Source organism: Theropithecus gelada, chromosome 8, assembly GCF_003255815.1.
Source record: "Theropithecus gelada isolate Dixy chromosome 8, Tgel_1.0, whole genome shotgun sequence".
Taxonomy (NCBI): Eukaryota; Metazoa; Chordata; class Mammalia; order Primates; family Cercopithecidae; genus Theropithecus; species Theropithecus gelada.
Genome location: NC_037676.1, coordinates 60,884,823 through 60,907,909, shown reverse-complemented (window position 1 = coordinate 60,907,909; position 23,087 = coordinate 60,884,823). Strand labels below are relative to the sequence as shown.

Sequence of the window (23,087 nt, the reverse complement as noted above, 5' to 3'; positions counted from 1 at the left end):
TTAAAAGCTTCTTACCTGGAAGTTATAACAGAATTACCCAAGGAAACCACAGGTTTTAGTTCAAGAGAATTCAATTAAGTTTTTGAATTTAAAAAAGTGCCTAAATCAAGAAAAACCACTCAAATGATTTGATTAGAAATTAAAATCGGAATATACATTATTTATAAGATTGTTTACTGGGTGTTACTGAGAATTTACCAGTACATTACCAAAAAATTTAGTTTTAAAAATATTCTAGAAATATTTACTTGTTATAACATATTCTTATTTGAGAACTCAATAATAATTTGTAAGTACTCTTAATTAGGTAGAAACTATGAGTAGACTTGGATACAATGTCTAGTTCCCTGGGACTTTTCAAGTAAGCATAGACATTTCATTTAACTATTCTGTACTTCAATTCTTTATGCTTTAGCTTAATACATAGTAGAGGGATAACTCCTACTAAAAGAGAGTTTTTACAGGACCTAAGGACGGGGCTAGTGCTCCTTATAATGAGATCTGTGTGAGTTAGGAAAAGCCATCCTTTGTGGGCAAACATAGTCTCGCAGGCTGACTGAATTTCGGTTTCAGGCCAGTCTACAATCTCTTAGGCGGCACAAATTGTATACTCAGTGGCCTCTGGGTTTTACGGACAAGAAATACTTGCCTGCACTGATTAGTCAGAAATTATAAATACTGAGATTTAATTATTTTCAAGTGGTGCTCTTGGCATTTTGGGCAGGATGGTTCTTTATTGTGTGGGGCTGTCGCTTATATTACAGCTCTTTCCCCTAACAAATGCCTCTTGTACACTGCTCCCCTTGTTGTTGTTACAGCACCTCCACACATTGACAAAAGCCTCTGGAGCAATAGGAAACCCTACCCCCAAGTTGAGAACCACTCACCTGGGGTGCTGTCCCTCTAAAGGCTCTCATGAGAGCCAGCTGAATTGTGTACCTGCACATGGTTCATTGAAAAATTATGTGAAAGGAAATAAAAGTGAGGTTGTCTGAGTAAAGAAAAGCTCTTTTGTTCCAATGTGAATTAAAATACCAAAGCACTCTCAGATTAAAAAAAAAAAGGGGGTAAGGTGGAATGACAGCAGCAAGATGGCAGAATAGGAAGTTCTAGCCCCCCCTTCCTCTTGTGAAGACACTGATTCAACAACACATGGACAAATTCCCTTTATGAGAAATCTAGAAACCAGTTAAGAGGATCCTGCACCCCTGGTGAGCATGAAACTAACCACATCAAAGCCGGTATAAAAATTTGTGTCACTATCTGGCCATCATCCGTCCCACACAGCACCACATGACTGGGAAGACATTTCCCAGCTTCTAGCTTCTCCCTGGAGAGGGAAAGAGAAAATTGGACTATACATCCAGAGTTCTGACTTTTCAGGGGAACTGCACAAGGGATTGGCTTCTGTCTCTTCTGTCTCAGAGTACAGATGGAATCCTGCATACTCTAGATGCCTGGAGCCACTGATAGCAAAAGAGAACTGGGTAGCATGCTACTGCTTCAAAGGACTTGTGTACAGCAGACATCTAGACACCAGAGACAGCAAAGGATTCCAAGCTTCTGAAAAAGAATGAAACCAATGAATTTCTCTAATTAGGAATCTACATGCATAAGTCCAGAGAAGACACTTCCATAGAAAAGAGAGAGGCCTCCAGCATCTCTAGCCAGGCTGATTAATGAAGGTCTCTCTCCCTGTATGAAGCCAGTCCTTAGAGACTGGAGAGGTAACTATTTTTTTTTGTTGTTGTTGTTTTTAATGTGTGGATGTTAGCACAGAGTTAGAGGGAGCACAAAGAAGAGAAAAATAGTTCAATCAAAGGTGCAAAATAAATTTTCAGAATCCAACCCTAAAGAAAAGGAGCTATATTAATTACCTGACAAGGAATTCAAAACTATTGTCATAAAGATGCTTAATGAGTTTAGGAAAATTATGCATGAAGAAAATGAGAATTTTAACAAAGAGAACATTAACAAAGAAAATATGAAGAAGAACTGAACAGAAATTTTGGAGAAGAATGCAGTAACTTAACTAAAAAGTTCACTATAGAAGTTCAGCACAGACTATAAAGCAGAAGAAAAAAATCAGCAAACTGGAGCACAGGTCTTTTGAAATTATCCAGTCAGTGGAGCTAAGAGAAAAAAGAATGAAAAAGAGTTAAGAAAGCCTAAAGTACTAATGACACACCGTCAAGTGGACCAAATGCATAATATGCGAGTTCAAGAAAGAGAAGAGAGAAAGAAACAGAAAGTGTATTTAAAGAGATAATGGTCCCAAATTTGCCAAAACTGGGGAAGGAGATGGACATCCAGATTTAAGAAGTCTTCCACATAGGAGGACTTCAAAGATGTCCTTACCAAGACACATGATAATCATGTTATCAGAAGTAAGAGTTAATTTTGAAAGCAGCAAGAGAAAAGTAACTGGTCACAGAAGAGAGCCCCCATAAAATGATCAGATTTTCCACCAGAAAGCTTGCAGGTCAGAAAATTGGATGATAAATTCAGAATGGTAAAAACAAAGCAAAATAAAACAAACAAACAAACAAAAACGCCTGCCAACAAAGAGCACTATATCTGGCAAAATTGTCCTTGAAAAAAATGGAGAGATAAGGACTTTCCCAGATAAACAAAAGCTCAGAGTTTACCACCACTAGATCTGCTTTATAGGAAATACTAAAGTGAGTCCTTCAATTTGAAACAAAAAGATACTAAACACCAGTATGAAAATGTAGGAATTATAAATCTTGCTGATAAAGGCAAATACAGAATACTGTAGGGCTGTAATGGTGGTGTGTAAATCAGTTTTAATTCTGGTATACAAATTGAAAGACAAAAGTATAAAAACCCCATAACTAGAAATCTGTGTTAATGAATACACAATATAAATGAATGTAATTTGAGATATCATTAACATAAAGGGAGACAGGTATTTGAAGGAATAGTTTTTGTATGTGACTGAAGCTGTTAACAGATTAAGAGAAATTATAACTCTAAGATGTTTTATATAAGACCCATGGTAACCACAGAGAAAATACCTATAGAAGATATATAAAAGAAGAGTTTTTCCAATATTATCGTCTAGAATTTTTATGGTTTCAACTTTTAGGTTTAAGTCTTTGATCCATCTTGTGTTGATTTTTGTATAAAGTAAGATATAAGGATTCAGTTTCATTCTTCTACATGTGGCTTGCCAGTTTTCCCAGCACCATTTATTGAATAGGGTGTCCTTTCCCCACTTTATGTTTTTGTATGCTATGTCAAAGATCAGTTGGCTATAAGTATTTGGCTTTATTTCTGGGTTGTCTATTCTGTTCCATTGGTCTATGTGCCTATTTTTATACTAGTCCCATGCTATTTTAGTAACTATAGCTTTGTAGTATATTTTCAAGTTGAATAATGTGATGCCTCCAGATTTATTCTTTTTGCTTAGTACTGCTTTGGCTATTTGGGCTCTTTTTTGGTGCCATATGGATTTTAGGATTGTTTAGGATAGACAAAGGTATTTTGATGAGAGTTCTGTGAAGAGTGATGGTGGTATCTTGATAAGAATTGCATTGAATCTGTAGCTTGCTTTAGGCAATATGGTCATTTTCACAATATTGATTCTACCCATCCATGAACATGGGATATGTTTCCATTTGTTTGTGTCATCTATGATTTATTCAATAGTACTTTATAGTTTTTCTTGTAGAGCTCTTTTATCTCCTTGGTTAAGTATAACCCTAAGTATTTTATTTTATTTTATTTTGCAACTGTTATGAAAGGAAGGGAATTCTTGATTTGATTCTCAGCTTGGCCATTGTTGGTGTATAGCAGTGCTACTGATTTGTGTACATTGATTTTCTATCCTGAGAATTTACTGAATTCATTTATTAGATCTACAAACTTTTTGGATGAATCTTTAGAGTTTTCTAGGTAAATGGTCACATCATCGGTGGACAGCGACAGTTTGACCTCCTTTTTTCCAATTTGGATACCCTTTCTGTTTTTTGTCTGGTTGCTCTGGCTAGGACTTCCAGTACTATGTTGAATAGAAATGGTGAAAGTGGGTAACCTTGTCTTGTTCCAGTTCTCGGGCGTAGGCAGAGAATTCATGACTGAGAACCCAAAAGCAAATGCAACAAAAACAAAAATAAATAAATGGGACCTAATTAAACTAAAAAGCTTCTGCACAGCAAAAGAAATAACCAGCAGAGTAAACAAACAACCCACAGAGTGGGAGAAAATTTTCGCAAACCACACATCCGGCAAAGGACTAATACCCAGAATCTATGAGGAACCTCAAACAAATCAGCAAGCAAAAAACAAATAATCCCGTCAAAGTAGGCAAAGAACATGAATGGAAAATTCTCAAAAGAAGATATACAAACAACTAGCAAACATATGAAAAAATGCTCACCATTACTAATTATCAAGGTCATGCAAATTAAAACCACAGTGAGATACCACCTTACTTAGTGAGAATGGCCATAATTAAAAAGCCAAAAAATAATAGACATTGGCATGGGTTTGGTGAAAAGGGAACACTTTCACACTGCTGGTAGGAATGTAAACTAATAAAACTACTAGAGAAACAGTATAGAGATTCCTTAAATAATTAAAAGTAGAACTACCTTTCAATCCAGCAATCCCACTGTCAGGTATTTACCCAAAGAAAAGTCATTATGTGAACAAGACACATGCACACACATAGTTATAGTAGCACAATTTGCAATTGCAAAAATATGAAACCAACATAAATGCCCATCAACCAACAAGTGGATAAAGAAAATGTCCTATATATACACCATGGAATACGACTCAGCCATAAAATAAAACGAAATAATGGCCTTTGAGCAACTTGGATGGAGCTAAAGGCCATGATTCTAAGTTAAATAATTCAGGAATGGAAAACCAGATATTGTATGTTCTCACTTATAAGTGGGAGCTAAGATATGAGGATGCAAAGACATAGGAATTATATAATGGACCCGGGCGCGGTGGCTCACGCCTGTAATCCCAGCACTTTGGGAGGCCGAGGCAGGCGGATCACGAGGTCAGGAGATCGAGACCATCCTGGTTAACACGGTGAAACCCCATCTCTACTAAAAATACAAAAAATTAGCTGGGCGTGGCAAGCGCCTGTAGTCCCAGCTACTCAGGAGGCTGAGACAGGAGAATGGCGTGAACCCGGGAGGCAGAGCTTGCAGTGAGCCAAGATAGCGCCACTGCACTCCATCCAGCCTGGGTGACAGAGTGAGACTCCGCCTCAAAAAAATAAAATAAAATAAAATAAATAAAAGAATTATCTAATGGACTTTGGGGGCTTAGGGGGAAGGATTGGGGGGGGGGGGAGGGATAAAAAACTACATATTGGGTACAGTGTACACTGCTTAGGTGACAGGTAAACCAAAACCTCAGGGAACCTATTTATGTAACCAAAAACCACCTGTACCACAACAACTATCAAAATAAATTTTAAAAAAGAAAATGAGAAAGGAATCAAAATATGTCACAATAAAATGTCAACACAAAGGGAGACAGAGGACAAAAGAGGACAAATGAGCTACAAGACAGACGGAAAACAGTTAAAATGGCAATAGTGAGTCCCTCACTATCAATAATTACCCTCTGTGTATCAAACTCCCCAATCAAAAAATGTGGAGTGCCTGAATGGATTAAAACAAATAAAATCTAAAACTCTACGCCATCTGCAAGAGACTCATTTTTGGTTTAAGGACACACATAGGCTGAAAGTGAAAGGATGGGAAAAAATATTCCATGCTTGGTAACCAAAAGAGAACAGAACTGGCCATACTTATATCAGACAAAATAGGCTTTGAATAAAAAACTTTCACAAGAGACAAAGAAGGATATTATGTAATGATAAAAGGGTCAATTTATCAGAAAGATAATTACAAATGTGCATGCATTAGTCAGGGTTCTCCAGAGAAACAGAACCAATAGGATGTGTGTGTACATACATACATATGCATATACATATATACAGAGAGAGAAATTGATTTATTATAAGGTATTGAATCATGTGATTATAGAGGCCTAGAAATCCAGACCCAGGAGAGAGCCAATGGTATGGGGTTTAGTCTGAATCTGAATCCAGGTCTGAAGGCAGGAGAAAACCAATATCCCAACTTGAAGACAGGAAGAAAGAGTGTTTTTCCCATTTTGCCTTTTATTAGATTTAGGCCCTTAGTGAATTGGATGAGGCCCACCCACATTGGGGAGGGCAATCTGCTTTACTCAGTCTCCTAATTCAAATGCTAATCTCATCCAGAAACATCCTCACAGATATACCCAGGAATAATGTTTAAGCAAATATTTGGTCACTCCATGGCCCAGTCAAACTGACATATAAAATTAATCATCACCATGTGTATGTACCCAACCTCAGAACATCTAAATATATGAAGCGAACATTGGTAGAACTGAAGGAAGAAATAGATAGCAACACAATAATTGTAGGAGATTTCAATACCACACTTTCGACAATGGGTAGAACATTCACATAGAACATCAGTAAGAAAACAGAGGACTTGCACAACACTGTAAGACCCAATGGACCTAACAGACATGCAGAGCTTTCCACCCAACAGCAGCAGAATACACGTTCCTCTCCAGCACATGGAATATTCTCCAGGACAGATCACATGTGAGGTCACAAAACAAGTCTTAACAAATTTAAGAAGATTAAAATCATAGTGCTTACATTTTTCCAATCATAATGGAATGAAACTAGAAATCAACAGCAGAAGGAAAACTGAGAAATTCACAAATACGTGAAAATTGAACAACATTCTCTCAAAAAACCAGTGGGTCAAAGAAAAAAAAAACGAAAGAGAAATTAAAAAATCTTGAGATAAATGAAAACACGGTATACCAAAACTTAGGTGATGCAGCAAAAGCAGTATAAACACGGAAGTTTATATAATTAAATGTCTATGTTAAGAAAGAAGAAATATCTCAAATAATCCTAACTCTAGGCAGGGCGTGGTGGCTCACACCTGTAATCCCAGCACTTTGGGAGGCCGAGGCAGGTGGATCACCTGAGGTCGGGAGTTCGAGATCAGCCTGGCCAACATGGTGAAACCCCATCTCTACTAAAAATACAAAAATTAGCCGGGTGTGGTGGTGCACACCTGTAGCCCCAGCTACTCGGGAGCCTGAGGCAGGAGAATCACTTGAACCCAGGAGATGGAGGTTGCAGTGAGCCGAGATCGTGCCACTGCACTCCAGCCTGGGCAACAGAACAAGACTCTGTCTCAACAACAACAACAACAAAAAATCCTAACTCTATACTTTAAGGGTGTAGAACAAGAAGAGCAAACTAAACCCAAAGTTAGAAGAAGGAAGGAAATAATAAATATAGCAGCAAATTATGTAGACTTGCTCTCCTAGAACTCTCATTCCAGCGGGGAGGTTACACTATGCAGATTTTATTATAGCAGGTTCTGTATACATGTTCTTAAAGTAGCATAGTTTGACACACTGCTTCTCTTCCTGTATTTTGGTATCTTCCCCTTTTCGTTAGGGCAAAATGGAATATGTTTTTGAATTGGATGTTCCCGGGAAAGTGGAAGATGTTGTGGAGACGTTGCTTCAGGTAAGCACTTGCTGGGTAGAAAATTCAAAGCAAACTGAGGCAGAAACTGTTTTTATAAATCTTGTATTTATATACCTTACCCAAATCATCTGTTTTCTAAATATGTAACAGATTGACTTAAAATGTTGAGTTTAAAAACTATATATTAGGAAGCAGCCATAAGTATATCAGAAATAATCTTGACTGTTAACAGAATGATTGCTGTTTCTCATTGCTTCTAAAGAAATACTTCATATCATCTGAGAGAAAAAATAAATTCATGTTTGTTTATGATATTGTAGCTTCACAGAGCATCCTGCCTTGACAAATTGGGTGACCAAACCGCCATGGTAAGTATTCCTAAGAATGTGTGTCTTTGATTGCCAATTAACTTGCATTGATATTTTACTTATAAATACTTATATTCATACTTTTTTTCTGGTTCTGTTTTAATAGATAACAGCTATTTTGCAGTCTCGTTTGGCTAGAACATCATTTGACAAAAACAGGTAAGTTTCTAATAATCTTTCCTAATTAGAAAAGCAGTTCAAGCCTGTAATCCCAGCACTTTGGGAGGCCGAGACGGGCGGATCACGAGGTCAGGAGATCGAGACCATCCTGGCTAACACGATGAAACCCCGTCTCTACTAAAAAATACAAAAAAAACTAGCCGGGCGAAGTGGCGGGCGCCTGTAGTCCCAGCTACTCGGGAGGCTGAGGCAGGAGAATGGTGTAAACCCGGGAGGCGGAGCTTGCAGTGAGCTGAGATCCGGCCACTGCACTCCAGCCTGGGCGACAAAGCGAGACTCCGTCTCAAAAAAAAAAAAAAAGAAAAGCAGTGGACATTTTCATCTGTATGCCTCATTCAGCAGGTCCAAGCCTGATGTCATCATTGGTCTCACCCAAAACCTGCTTGTCTCAGAGAATGGCTCAGCCTCAGTGCAGGAGAACTCTCTAGGGCTTCTGCGACTCTTCTCCATCCTGATGTCTGTCAGTCAGAAAGGTCTGTTAGATGCTTTAGTTTCTGCTTCTGTGTTTTCACATTGTGTTGCATCAGTTCAGGCCACCGTCACCTCCCACCCAGAACACTAGCACAGCTTAATGTAGCTCACCTACCTGACTCCATCTTCCCTTCTCCATTTCTCTTCTCCTCCCTCTACCTGACGTTGTTTTAAAATATGTTCTTTCTAAGGGCCAGGTGTAGTGGCTCAGGCCCATAATCCCAGCACTTTAGAAAGCCAAGGTGGGAGAATCACTTGAGCTCCAGAGTTTGAGATCAGCCTGGGCAACATAGTGAGATCCTGTCTCTGCAAAATTAAAAATTAAAAAATTAGGCCGGGCACGGTGGTTGATGCCTGTAATTCCAGCACTTTGGAAGGCTGAGGCGGGCAGATCGTGAGGTCTGGAGTTCAAGACCAGGCTGGCCAAAATAGTGAAACCCTGTCTGTACTGAAAACACAAAAAAATTACCTGGGAATGGTGGTGGGCACCTGTAATCCTAGCTATTCGGGAGGCTGAGGCAGAAGAATTGTTTGAACCTGGGAAGCGGAGGTTGCAGTGAGCCAAGATCATGCTATTGCACTCCAGCCTGGGCAACAGTGTGAGACGCCCATCTTAAAAAGAAAAAAAAAAAAATTAGTTGGACATGGTGGTGTATACCTGAAGTCCCAGCTACTTGAGAGGCAAGGTGGGAGGATCCCTTGAGCCCAGGAGGTCAAGGCTGCAGTGAACCATGATTATGCCTCTGTACTCCAGAGTGAGACCCCATCTCAGAAAATAAAATAATAAATTTTAAAAATGTCCTTTCTAAAGAACTTATTTGGTCATATCACCTGCCCGTTTAAAATTCTTCAGGATTGAAACTAGGCTCCTTCCTTACACCATATACAAAAATTAACTAAAGATGGATTAAAGACTTAAATGTGAAACCTAAAACTATAAAAACTGTTGAAGAAAATCTAGGAAATACCATTCTGGACATAGGCCCCAGCAAAGATTTCATGACGAAGACACAAAAGCTATTACAACAAAAACAAAAATTGACAAATGAGACCTAATTAAACTAAAGAGCTTTTACACAGCAAAATAAACTATCAACAGAGTAAACAGAATGAGAGAAAATATTTGCAAACTCTGTACATGACAAAGTTCTAATATCCAGAATCTAGAAGAAACAAGCGAAAAATGAACAACCCCATTAAAAAGTAGGCCAAGTACATGAACAGACACTTTTCAAAAGAAGACATACATGCAACCAAAAAAATCTGAAAAAAGGCTCAATACCACTAATCATTAGAAAAATGTAAATCAAAACCACAATGAGATACCATCTTATACCAGTTAGAATGGCTACTATTTTTTAAAATTTAATAAATTTTGAGTGGCTATTATTTAAAAAATAATGTGCTGTTGAGGTTGCAGAGAAAAGGGAATGCTTGTACCCTGTTGGTGGCAGTGTAAATTAGTTCAGCTACTGTGGAAAGCAGTTTGGTGATTTCTCAAAGAACTTGAAACAGAGCTACCATTTGACCCAGCAGTCCCATTATTGCATATATACCCAATGGAAAATAAATTGTTCTACCATAAAGATACATGCACACATAGGCTTATCACAGCACTATTCAAAGTATTAATAGCAAAGACATAGAACCAACCTAAATACCCATCAGTGGTAGACTGGATAAAAGAAAATGTGGTACATATACACCATGGAATACTTTGCAGCCATAAAAAAAGAGATCATGCCCTTTGCAGCAACGTTGGATGGCGCTGAAGGCCAGGGATGGCGCTGGAGCAAATTAATGTGGGAACAGAAAACTAACACAGCATGTTCTTTCTTATAAGTAGGAGCTAAACATTGAGTACAAATGGACACAAAGAAGGGAACAATAGACACTGAGCCTACTTGAAGGTGGAGGATGGGAGAGAGGAGGGCGAGGATCAAAAATCTGCCTATCGGGTACCATACTTACTACCTGGGTGACAAAATAATCTGTACAACAAACCCCCAAGATACGTATTTTATCTATAACAAACCTGCATATGTACCCTGAAATTAAAATAAAAGTTAAAAAATAATAAAAAAAAATTAACGCTTTGAGAGTAGGAACTTGTCTGGTCTCTTGCATCCACACAGTATGGTATATTACAGTGAATGAAATTAATGGTTTCTCTACATTTTACTGCCATTGCGTTTTCCGAGACCCCCGTTAGCTCTCCTTGGTTCAGCTGGAATTATTTCTCCTCCTCTAGCCTCTTCATATGGTCCACAAAGTTATCTTCCTAAAACAAACATGATTATGTGCCCACCAACCAGCTCCTAGAACAGTAACAAGCAAAAGAGTTTTCAGTAAGTTAATTTAAATGCCTCTCTTTCATTGACAATATCAAAGGTTACTGTACCAAGAAACAAATAGTCTTTTATAGCCATACACTTTAAAATTCTGTGGATTATTTCATATTGCCAAGAGAAAGTGATACAATAAATGGCCATTAAAAATATAAATAAAATAAAAATTTTCAAGACCCTCCCTGTCCCCAGTGCCTTCAGGATAAAGCCTAAACACCTTAACATGGCCCTAAGACTCTTAGGTACTAGCTCTTGTTTACTACTAGTCGTTGATGATGCATCTTAAATTCTGTGCCCTAGTTATTTGCATTACCTGCAGTTTCTGTTGGGTCACATTGTCTCTTACCTCTGAGCCTTTGTTCTTGTTCCCTCTGCTTAGAAAACTCATCCTCCTTCTCTGCACCTGGCTGTTACTTCTTATTCTTATTTCTTTTTTTTTTTTTTTTTTTTTTTTGAGACGGAGTCTCGCTCTGTCACCCAGGCTGGAGTGCAGTGGCCGGATCTCAGCTCACTGCAAGCTCCGCCTCCCGGGTTTACGCCATTCTCCTGCCTCAGCCTCCCGAGTAGCTGGGACTACAGTACCTCGCCCGGCTAGTTTTTTGTATTTTTTTTAGTAGAGACGGGGTTTCACCGTGTTAGCCAGGATGGTCTCGATCTCCTGACCTCATGATCCGCCCATCTCGGCCTCCCAAAGTGCTGGGATTACAGGCTTGAGCCACCGCGCCCGGCCCTTATTCTTATTTCAACTGTGCTCTCAGTTATTCTAGAAGGCCTTTCCTGAGACTTCAAGTTGCAATAAGTACCTTCCTATGGTGACCTATAGGGTCCAAGAGAGTACACTCCTACTGTTCTAATGGTTTTTTCATTGACTTTCTTGGCTTTTCTTAAGTATACATTTTGTACAAAGATGAAATTTCTGTATTATCCCATTCTCTTACTTGTTTATTGCCTTATATTAAGGAGATTTAGGTGATTTGTCTATGTCTTCGTCTCTGGTACCACTAAGTTAATTATTATACCTTTATGGTAACTATTGGCATCTGGTAGTGCAGGGCCCCAGACCTTATTTTCCTTTTTCACTTATGTCTTCAGTGTTCTTGGTCTTAGGCACTGCCACCTGAATTTAGAATCAGCTTGTCAATTTCCATAAAAGCAATTGTGTTGGGATTTTGATTGTAATTGCAATGAATCTATAGTCTTCTCTCTATTATTTAGGTCCCCTTTAATATATTCCTTATGATTTTCTTCATAAAGGTCTTTCCTATCTTATGTTATTTATTCCCAGTACTTCATATTTGTGATGGTATTATAAATGGTATGTTATTAAAAATTTCATTTTCTGTTTATTGTTGATATATAGAATGCAATAGGTTTTAGTGTACTCATTTTGTTTTCAGCAACCCTACTAAACTCTATGACCAATTCCATTAACTGTATATTTAGATTCTTTATATTTACAAAATCTTATCTATGAATTATTTGCAGTCTCTATTCACTAGCATTTTTATTTTTGATTTTTGCGTCTGTAATCATTCATGCTTAGGACAAAGCAGAAAGTATTGGTTGAATAGGTTCATTTATTTATGGATTATTATGTGCCAGGCTTTTGCTAGAAGCTTATGTTTATAAATGAGAGTAGTTTATAATATTCTATTTTATTGCTACCTTTGTGAGATTTGGGAATCAGTCATCTTGACCCTTACCCTACATTTTAATGTGTTAAAGAACCTGCCAGTAAAGCCATCTGGCCAGTAATGTGTTTTTTGTGTTTATGTTTGTTTGATTCTTTCTCTGCTTCACTATATAGCATTAATTTTCTTTCCATTTTTATACTGGCAGGATATATTAGGTAAGTGAATTGCCTAGGGAAGAATAGTTTCCATTTTAGAAAGGAAAGGGAATAATAATAAGAAGAATTAGCTGCTTCTGACCTACTTAGAATGTGTCATTTTTCCAAGTAGCAATTTAGACTTCAATTCTGGGCTTCAGCATGACATTCATTTAAAAAATGGTTCACTGTGAACGTTTTAATGTATCCAGTTGCTGAAATATTAGGCTAAAGAATTTGGGGAAAGGGATTTTTGCAATATGAAATGAAATATTCCAGTGTTGTATACTTTCTGTAGAAGAAAAAAAGGTAAACTTCTGCTAGGATAAGCTTTCATCATATTTCTGAGGAGATAATTTTTTATTAAAGGAATATAAGGTAAACTATTTTTAATACTTTTTATTTTGAAAAATTTTGAACCATCACAAGTTGAAACACTAATACAATGAAGGCAGGTCCCCTGTGATTCACCAGATGTTAATTTAACATTTTGCCAAATTTTCTTTAAGTCATGCCTGCTCCTGCTCACATTGTTGCTCTGTGTGTGTGTGTTATTTCTATGTATAAATGTGTATGTTTGTATTATGTATATAATATATGTGTATATATTTTTTCTGAATCATTTGAAACTGAATTCCAAGGTATCATAACACTTCCCCCATAAGTACTTTGGCAGGTACTTGTTAGAAGGATATGCTCCATTCCTTGATACCATTATCATACTTCATTAGCAATAATTCCATAATAACATCTGTTATATCATATAATAAAATATAAAATCATTAAAAATATAAACTCATAATATCTTGTAGCTTCATATTAAAATTTCCCCTTTTTTAAAAAAATTATACTTTAAGTTCTAGGGTACATGTGCACAAGTGCAGGTTTGATACATAGGTATACATATGCCATGTTGGTTTGCTGCACCCATCAAGTCATCATTTACATTAGGTATTTCTCCTAATGCTATCATTCCTCCCCCAACCCCCCACCCCCCGGTGTGTGATGTTTCTTACCCTGTGTCCAAGTGATCTCATTGTTCAGTTTCCACCTGTGAGTGAGAACATGCAGTGTTTGGTTTTCTGTCCTTGTGATAGTTTGCTGAGAATGATGGTTTCCAGCTTCATCCATGTCCCTGCAAAGGACATGAGCTCATCCTTTTTTATGGCTGCATAGTATTCCATGGTGTATATGTGCCACATTTTCTTAATCCAGTCTGCCATTGATGAACATTTGGGTTGGTTCTAAGTCTTTGATATTGTGAATAGTGCCGCAGTGAACGTATGTGTGCATGTGTCTTTATAGCAGCATGATTTATAATCCTTTGGGTATATATCTGGTAATGGGATGGCTAGGTCAAATGGTAATTTTAGTTCTAGATCCTTGAGGAATCATCACAGTCTTCCACAATGGTTGAACTAATTTACACTCCCACCAACAGTGTAAAAGTGTTCCTATTTCTCCACATCCTCTCCAGCATCTGTTGTTTCCTGACTTTTTAATGATTGCCATTCTAACTGGTATGAGATGGTATCTCTTTGTGTTTTTGATTTGCGTCATTTCTCTAATGACCAGTGATGATGAGCAGTTTTTCATGTGTCTATTGGCTGCTTAGATATCTTCTTTTGAAAAGTGTCTGTTCATATCCTTTGCCCACTTTTTGATGGGGTTGTTTTTTTCTTGTAAATTTGATTGAGTTCTTTTGTAAATTTGAAAGTAGTTTCTGGATATTAGCCCTTTGTCAGATGGGTAGATTGCAAAAGTTTTCTCCCATTCTGTAGGTTACCTTTTCACTCTGATGGTAGTTTCTTTTGCTGTGCAGAAGCTCTTTAGTGTAATTAGATCCTATTTGTCTATTTTGGCTTTTGTTGCCATTGCCTTTCATGTTTTAGTCATGAATTCCTTGCCCGTGCCTATGTCCTGAATGGTATTTGGGTTTTCTTCTAGGGTTTTAATGGTTTTAGGTCTAACATTTAAATATTTAATCCATTTTGAATTTAAAATTTCCCCTTTTCTACCCCAAAAGTCTTCCTTAAAATAATTTATTTTATAATGATTGTAGATTTAAAAAGAATAGACCAAAAGATAGTACAGGTTTCTCTTTCACTCCCCACTCAGAATCCCTGTTCTGTTTCATATGTAAGTGCTGCCATCTTTTGTTGGACATATTCCTAGATATTTGATTGTTTGATACTATTGAAAATTTATTTTCCAACTATTTGTTACTGGTATATAGAAATACAGTTCTTTTTTAAATTGACCTTGTATACTGTGACTCTTCTAAATTCACTCATTAGTCTTAGAGTGTTTTTTGCTAGATTCCATGGAGTTTTTATGTACATAATCATTTAATCTGTGAATAATGACAGTTTCACAGAAATCCTTATGGCTTTTATTTTCTATTTCTTGCCTCATCGCACAGTTTTATTAATAGATGTGGTGGAAATAGACATTATTGCCTCATTCTTGATCTTACAGGAAAAGGGCTTAATGTTTCATCATTCAAAGATGATGCTAGCTGTAGGTTTTTCATAGCTGCCCTTTAACAAAGTGAAAATGTTCCTTTCTGTTCCTAGTTTACTGAGAGTTTTTTCAATAATGGGTGTAGAATTTTGTCAAGTATTTTTTCTGCATTCATTAACATGATCATATTTTTTTCTTTATTCTGTTAATGTTTTGAATTACACTGATTGATTTTTTTCAATGTTAAACCAACCTTGTATTCATGGGCTGAATCTAATTTGAGATGATGATGTCTTATCCTTTTTACATATTACTGGATTTGCTTTGCTAGTATTTTCGCATCTATATTGATGAGGGATATTGCTCTGTAATTCTCTTGTAAGGTATTTGTCAGTTGTGGTGCGGGGTTATGCTGACCTCATAAAATGAGTATGGAGGTTTTCTTTATCTCCTGTTTTCAGAAAAAAGTTTGTGTAGGATTGGTGTTATTTCTTCCTTAAATTTTTAATAGAATTTGTTGATGAAGTCATCTAGGTCTAAGGTGTCCTTTGGGATTCCATTTATTTACTGAACATAGGACTGTTCCATTTGTGTGTTTCTTCTGTGCCTGTTTTGGTAACTTGTGTATTTCAAATAAATTGTCCATTTCATCTAAGTTGTCAGACATATTGGTACGAAGTTCCTTATGTCCTTTTAATGCCAGCAGCATCTGTAGTATAGACCCTTCTTTCATTCATTATGCTGATACTTTGTGTTTTCTCTGTTTAAATATCAGAATTGCCAGGGCTTACCAATTTTATTAACCTTTCAAATGACCACATTTTGACTTTGTTGATATTTTTCTGCTTTTTCACTTTGCTTACAGTTGGTGTCCACTTTTATGATTTTCTTCCTTCAGCTTGCTTTGGGTTTAAGCTTCTTCTTCTAGCTTTCTAAGAACAAAGCCTAGATCAACAATTTTATTCCTTACTTTGTAATAGAAGCACTTAAACTTATAATTTTCTCTTTAAGCACTGCTTTAGCAACATTCTGCAGATTTTGATTTTTTTTTTTTTTTTTTTTTTTTTACCATTAATGTAAAAATATTTTGTAATTTTCTTCATCATTTCTCCTTTGGCCCATAGGTAATTTAGAAGTATGTTTAACTTCCACGTATTTGGGAATTTTTAGTAGATATTTGTAGATGCAGATTTATAATTTAATATCTGATCAGAGAATATGTTCTGTGTGATTTCAGTCTTTTGATATTTGTTCAGGTTTGTTTTATGGCCCAGCACATGGCCTATCTTGGTGAACATTTCACAAGCCGTTGAAAGGAATGTGAGCTCTGCAGTTGTTGAAAATAATATTCCATAAATGCCTTATGGGTCCAATTGGTTGATGGTCATTCGGATCAAATATATTTCATTAATTTTTTTTGTTGACTTGTGCTATCAGTCACTGAGAGAGGATGTTAAGATTGTCAGTGGTGATTTATTTCTTTTCTTATTTCTGTCAATTTATGCATTTTGTGTTGTAAAGCTCTGTTATTATATCCATATACATTAAGGTGCATAATGTCTTCTTAATGAATTGATCCTTTCATTATTATGAAATGTCCCTCTTTATTTGTAATAGTGTTTTTCTTGAAGTCTGCTTTGTCTTCCTTTAAAGTAACCACATCAGTTTTCTTATGTGTCGTGATTGCATGATACATCTTTTTCTGTCCTTTTACTACTAACCTGTGTCTTTATTCTGTTTTAAAAATATATATACTTTAAATATATAGTTGAGTCTTGCTTTTTATGCATTCTGACAATCTCTGCTTTTCAATAGGAATGTTTAGATAATTTATAATTATATAATTATAGACTAGTTGGTTTTAAGCCTAGTATCTTAGGATAGTCATGCATCATTTAATGACAGGGATATGTGTTGTGGGATTCAGGTGGACGAGAGAGATACCTCGGGTTAAAACAGGAGAATCTTTTATTGAGTGCACTCAGGCCCAGCTGACTCAACGTCCAAATGACTGGGCCCGGAACAAAGTTTTATACACACTTCACAAAAGGGGGTGGGCCAGCTTGAAGCAAGCTTACAGTGGTGTGAAAGCAGGGATACAGAGGCAGGACAAAGACAGTTAATCAAATTGTAACAGGTTCATAACTCAAGATTGCACATAACCATTGCTATGCAACCCAGATGTCCATTATCTAGGTTTGCCTAGGCACAGGCTTATCCTATAACCTTTACTATGGCCCCCAGGTGGCCGCAACTCAGGCCTGCTTAGAGACTCATGACCTTCACGCTACTGCTTAGATAAAACAATACTTGAAGTCACTAGTTACAGAGAACAGGAATCTATAAACTCATTCCATTAAACAAAGGGAAATTTGTTTTTCTTATCCCTATGTTAAAGGACTGCTGGGAGAGTCTTCGGAGCACATTAGATAATATTATCTAGACTTTTCCTGGGTCTGGGCTGTGCCTGTTGCTGCCTCTGGGACAAGTCAGCCTAATACAGGAAAACTTACTTCTCTTTCTTTTTAATTTTATTTTTATTTAATTTCCCACCTCATATGTTGTGAGAAATGTGTCATTAGGCAATGGTCATTGTGAGAACATCATAGGGTGCACTTATAAAAACCTGAATAGTACAACTTACTGCACACTTAGACTCTGCAGTATAGCCTATTGCTCCTAGGTTATAAACCTGCACAGCATTTTGCTGTACCACTTGAGTATCCCTAATTCAAACATTTAAAGTCTGAAATGCTCCAAAAGTCCGAAATGCACTCAAAACTTTTTGAGTGCCAACATGATGGTCAAAGGAAGTGCTCACTGGAGCAGTTCAGATTTCAGATTTTGTGATTAGGGAGGCACACTGATATGATACAAACATTCAGAAATCCAAAATCCAAAACACTTCTGCTCCCAAGTGTTTTGAATAAGGAATACTCAACTTGTACTAAATGCTGTAGGCAATTATAATATAATAGTAAGTATTTATGTATCTAAACATAGAAACGGTAGAGTAAAAATATGGTATTATAATTTTATGAGACCACTAGTATATGCAGTGTCATTGATCAAAACATCATTATGTGGCACACGTTGTTTCTGTATTTTTTTCTTGGTGTCTCGTTTTTTCCCTTCTTTTCAGTAAATCTAGTATTTTTCAGTACTCCATTTTATCTACTCTATTGACTTTTTAGCTGTAGCACTTTGTGTTATTTTTAGTGGTCATTCTAGAGATTACAATATGTACCTTGTGCCAGGGTATACCTTCAGATAATATTATTTCATGCTACTTTACCCCAATACAAGAACCTTACTCCAATATATTTCCATTTAGCCTCTCCTGCCTGTTATGATCTTATCTTGTAGCTAATTTATGCATATTCCAGAAAACCCACAATACAGTATTCTTATTTGTGCTTTAAAAATCAATAGCTTTTTAAAGAATTTAGATACATACATGTTTGCATAGAAATTAAAAATGTTAAAAAATATTTTAATACTTAGATATTTAGATGTTTATAATTTCTAGTCTTCTTTCCTTTCTGCAAATCTAGTATTTCATCTGGTATCATTTTTCCTTAGTCTAAAACACTTTTTGTGGCATTCATTACAAGCTGATCCATTCGAGATGAATTCTCTCAGCTTTGCCTAAGAAGAAGATATTTATTTTACCTTCATTTTTGAAGGGTGTTTTTGGATATAGAATTCTAGGTTGGCAGGTTTCTGACCACTTTAAAGACTGTCATTCCATTGTTTCTGGTGAGGAGCCCCATGATTTGAATTGCTGTTCCCTATGTAAGATGTGGTTTTCTTGTGCTCATCCTGCTTGAGGGTTTCAGAGTGTATGATGGGGAAATTCCTACTATGCTGTCAACACAGGACACTTCAGTGATCAGCTGTCTGGCTTTTTCCTATACCAAGCAGTTCTCTGACACCAGCTGGGTATTCTACAATTCAATTCAGACATTGTCTGCCTGGAGTTAGCACAGACCCCAGGGGTTAAGAGCTTAGTGCAACAAGGCTGCCCCCACTCACCTCCGATGCCAATCACAAATCCAAGTTGTCACCTGTGTTCTGACCAACCAGCTGTAAATCAGAGATTCCCACAACACATTCGATAGGTTTGATCACTAGAATGGCTCACAGAACTCAGAAATATTTACTTATGTTTACTAGTTTATTATGATAATAAAGGACATGATAAAGGGTACAGATGAACAGCTGGATGATGCATAGGGTGATATCTGGAAGGAAGGGTCCTGAGTGCAGGAGCTTGTGTCCCTGTGGAGTGAGGGTATATCACCCTCCTGGCACATAGATGTCTTCAGCAACCCAGAAGTTCTCCCAGCCTCATAGTTTAGGGGCATTTATGGAGGCTTCATCACATAGGCATAGTCAAATATTAACTCAGTCTCCAGCCTCTCTCCCTTACCCTGAAAAGGGGGAGTGTGGCCGAAAGCTCTAAGCCTCTCATCAGGGCTTGGTCCTTCTGGTGGCCAGCACCCATCCAGGATTCCATACACAGTTGCCTCATAAGAGCAAAAGACGCTTCTATAACTCAGGAAATTCCAAGGGCTTAGGAGGTCTATGTCAGGAATCAGGACCAAAGACCAAATATTAGTACAAAAGATGGACCTAACACTTCTGTCACTTGGGAAATTACAGAAGTTTCAGGAGCTCTGTACCAAGAATTGGGAGCAGAGACCAAATGATATATTTTTTTATTATGTCACATAGAGTTTCAGAGTAACATGCATCTATGAACTGATATCTTTCATCAGTTCTCAGCCATTCCCTTCTCCATTTCCTCTGTCCTATTTTCTGTCTTTTATTCTATAATCAGTTATACTTAAGTTAGTATGTTTGATATATTCCTTCAGGTCTCAGATACATGCTCCCATATATTTTTTTCGTTCTCTTTTCTCCTTTGGTTTTGTTTTAGTTAGGACACTTTTTATTGACCTGTTTTCAGCCTTACTGGACCTTCCCTCCACTGCATCCAGTCTGTTGTTAAGATTGTTTAATTAATTCTTTGTGATATCAATATCTTTATTCCTGTATTTCCATTTGGTTCTGTTTCATAGTTTCTATTCCTCTGCTGAAACTCTGTCTTTTCACATGTGTTGTCCGTCTTTTGTTCTTATTGACCCTTTTCTCTTTTTTCTGAGACAGGGTCTCACTCTGTCACCCAGGCTGGAGTGCAGTGACATAATCATGGCTGAGTGCACCCTTGTCCTCCTGGGCTCAAGTGATCCTCAGCCTCCTGAGTAACTGAGACCACAGGCACATGCCACCATGCCTGGCTAATTTTTTATTTTTTGTAGAGATGGTATCCCAGTATGTTACCCAGCTGGTCTCAAACTCTTACGCTTAAGTGATCCTCTTGCTTTGGCCTCTCAAAGTGCTGGGATTGCAGGTGTGAGCCAACATGCCTGGACTGTTCTTGACCCTTTATCGTATTTCCTATAGTTATCTTAAAGTCTTCCTCTGATTGGTCCAATGTCTGGCACATCTTCTATACAGTCTTTTCTCTCTTGCGCATGAGTCATATTTTCTTGCTTCTTTGTTATGTATTATAATTTTATTATATTGTAATTTTTTTTTTTTTGAGACGGAGTCTCGCTCTGTCGCCCAGGCTGGAGTGCAGTGGCCGGATCTTGGCTCACTGCAAGCTCCGCCTCCCGGGTTTAGGCCATTCTCCTGCCTCAGCCTCCCGAGTAGTTGGGACTACAGGTGCCCGCAACCTCGCCTGGCTATTTTTTTTGTATTTTTTAGTAGAGACGGGGTTTCACCGGGTTAGCCAGGATGGTCTCGATCTCCCGACCTCATGATCCACCCGTCTCGGCCTCCCAAAGTGCTGGGATTACAGGCTGGAGCCACCGCGCCCGGCATATATTGTAATTTTTTTATTGAGTTCTGTTAAAAAGGAAATGTTGAGACTGAACTAAATAATATTTACTTCCAGAAGTGGTCATGCCACCTCTTACTCTGTCAGGCTACTTGTCCAGGGAGGCTCTGTCAATCAAATCTGTCACTGAGCTGCATTAAGACTTTGTTGCACCTGTGGTTAAATTTAAGACAACACTGCCTACAGTTCCATTGAGGGAGTGATAAAGACCTTCTCTTCCACAGGACTTGGGATCTCAGCACTTGAGGGATTCTAGAGATATATTTGTGCTTTACAACTGAGCCATCAGGTTTCTGGACTGTGGGAGATTTCCCTTGTTTTGCACCAAAGTCGACAGCATTTTTGGATCTCTGGGGAGCTTTCTTCACTCTCCAGTCTCAACTCTGGCTTTCCGTTTCCCTGAAGATCTCTCTTCATTCTGCAGCCCTTACTCACTTCTATCGTAGGTTGCTCCTCCTCCTGCCACTCACCTGGTGGTCTCTTCTTTCCTTTTTGCAATCATGTTCGTTTAGGTTTCTTTGCATCCTCAACATCCCAGTGGGTTTTAAAAAGCTATGAAGAGTGTTCAGTATATCCGGCTCATTTTGGTTGTTGGGGTGAAAGCTTCAACAGTCTCTTATAGCTTCCCCATCCTAACTTGAAGTGAAGGTCTTCCCCTGTATCTTTTTGTCCTGTCACTTATAAAGAGATTTATTTTTAACCCAGTTATTTCAGTAATTGCCTTAAAATGTTGATGATTTGATTGTTTTCCCTTTATTTTTTCTTAAATCAGTAAAGTAGAATGAGAAAGGACTTTGTTGATTACGTATTTTAGGAGTGGGTAGTGGAGAAATCATTTTTCATTGCTTTTCTGCAGTAAATCCACAAAGGGATATACTCAAGAATATACAAAGGAATATACAATTACTCGAATGTATTATAATTCAAGTAATTATAATTATGTAGTCACAGCCTTATAAAGTATAGTGTGAAATAAATGCCACTTGTGTCAAAGTGGTTTATAGGACAATAAAAACAATGACAGAAAAATAGGAAAGAATTTAAATGTAAGAATAGTTTTAAGACCTGTTTATTTTAGGGGGAATGAGTTTAGTTAAGGTTATTTGGTATTTATTTGTCTGTCATGGCTTCTGTGGTACATAATCTCACCTATTTCTTTGAAAAACGAGTTTTATCATGCCGTTTCTAACGTGTCAGTTTTATCTAAGCAATCAATTTATATTACCATTTTTCTTGTATTAAATGTAGTGTTTAGACAAATGTCATACGAAGTCACACTGTAGCTCCCTTAGATAAACCTAGAAAGTAGATCAATTTCTTATTTTTCTTACCTTTGCTGAAAAACATATTTTCAGGTTCCAAAACATTTCTGAAAAGCTGCACATGGAATGCAAAGCGGAAATGGTGACGCCTCTGGTGACTAATCCTGGACACGTGTGCATCACGGACACAAACCTCTATTTCCAGCCTCTCAACGGCTACCCGGTGCGTGTACCTCAGGGTCAGGTGGGGAGCTGCCCATATTTAAGCTGTTTCCAGACCATGGCCTCACAATGCCTGTGACCTCACTTTTTGATGAGGATCAAAAGTCACGTCCCCGCCCACCCCCTTCACAGGCAGCATCTGTGTATTTTACAAACACTGTGTGTAATTGTGGTGTGGAGTCTCCGAAGTTTGAGTTCGTCTGATCTGTTTTCAGTCATGTCAGGGGCACCTGCTCTCAGGGTGGTGAAAAGAAACCCTGCTCCTCCCGATTTTCGTAAAAGGTCGCTAGAGATTTAGACCTTTCTTCAAGGAGGCATTTCTGAGAGACCAGTGAAATGTGCTAGGGTTAATAAGAAATGGATTTTGAAATATATTTGCTTATATGAACACAGATGTTGGTATTTCTTGCCTCTACTTAATGATGAACAACCTCAGTAGATCTGAATTTTTCCTGAAGGAGCACTGTGAGGAG

General features: G+C 37.6%; 1 protein-coding gene across 3 annotated transcripts in view; it reads left to right on the top strand.

Annotated features, from left to right (window-relative positions):
* Positions 1-23,087, top strand: part of NSMAF (neutral sphingomyelinase activation associated factor) — a 78,231-nt gene that overhangs the window by 29,500 nt on the left and 25,644 nt on the right. For all 3 annotated transcript variants that reach the window (XM_025393687.1, XM_025393686.1, XM_025393685.1), the window contains exons 7-10: positions 7,532-7,603; positions 7,885-7,932; positions 8,039-8,091; positions 22,486-22,615. In XM_025393687.1, the coding sequence (XP_025249472.1) occupies positions 7,532-7,603; positions 7,885-7,932; positions 8,039-8,091; positions 22,486-22,615 (303 nt within the window). The remainder of the gene's footprint in view (positions 1-7,531; positions 7,604-7,884; positions 7,933-8,038; positions 8,092-22,485; positions 22,616-23,087) is intronic.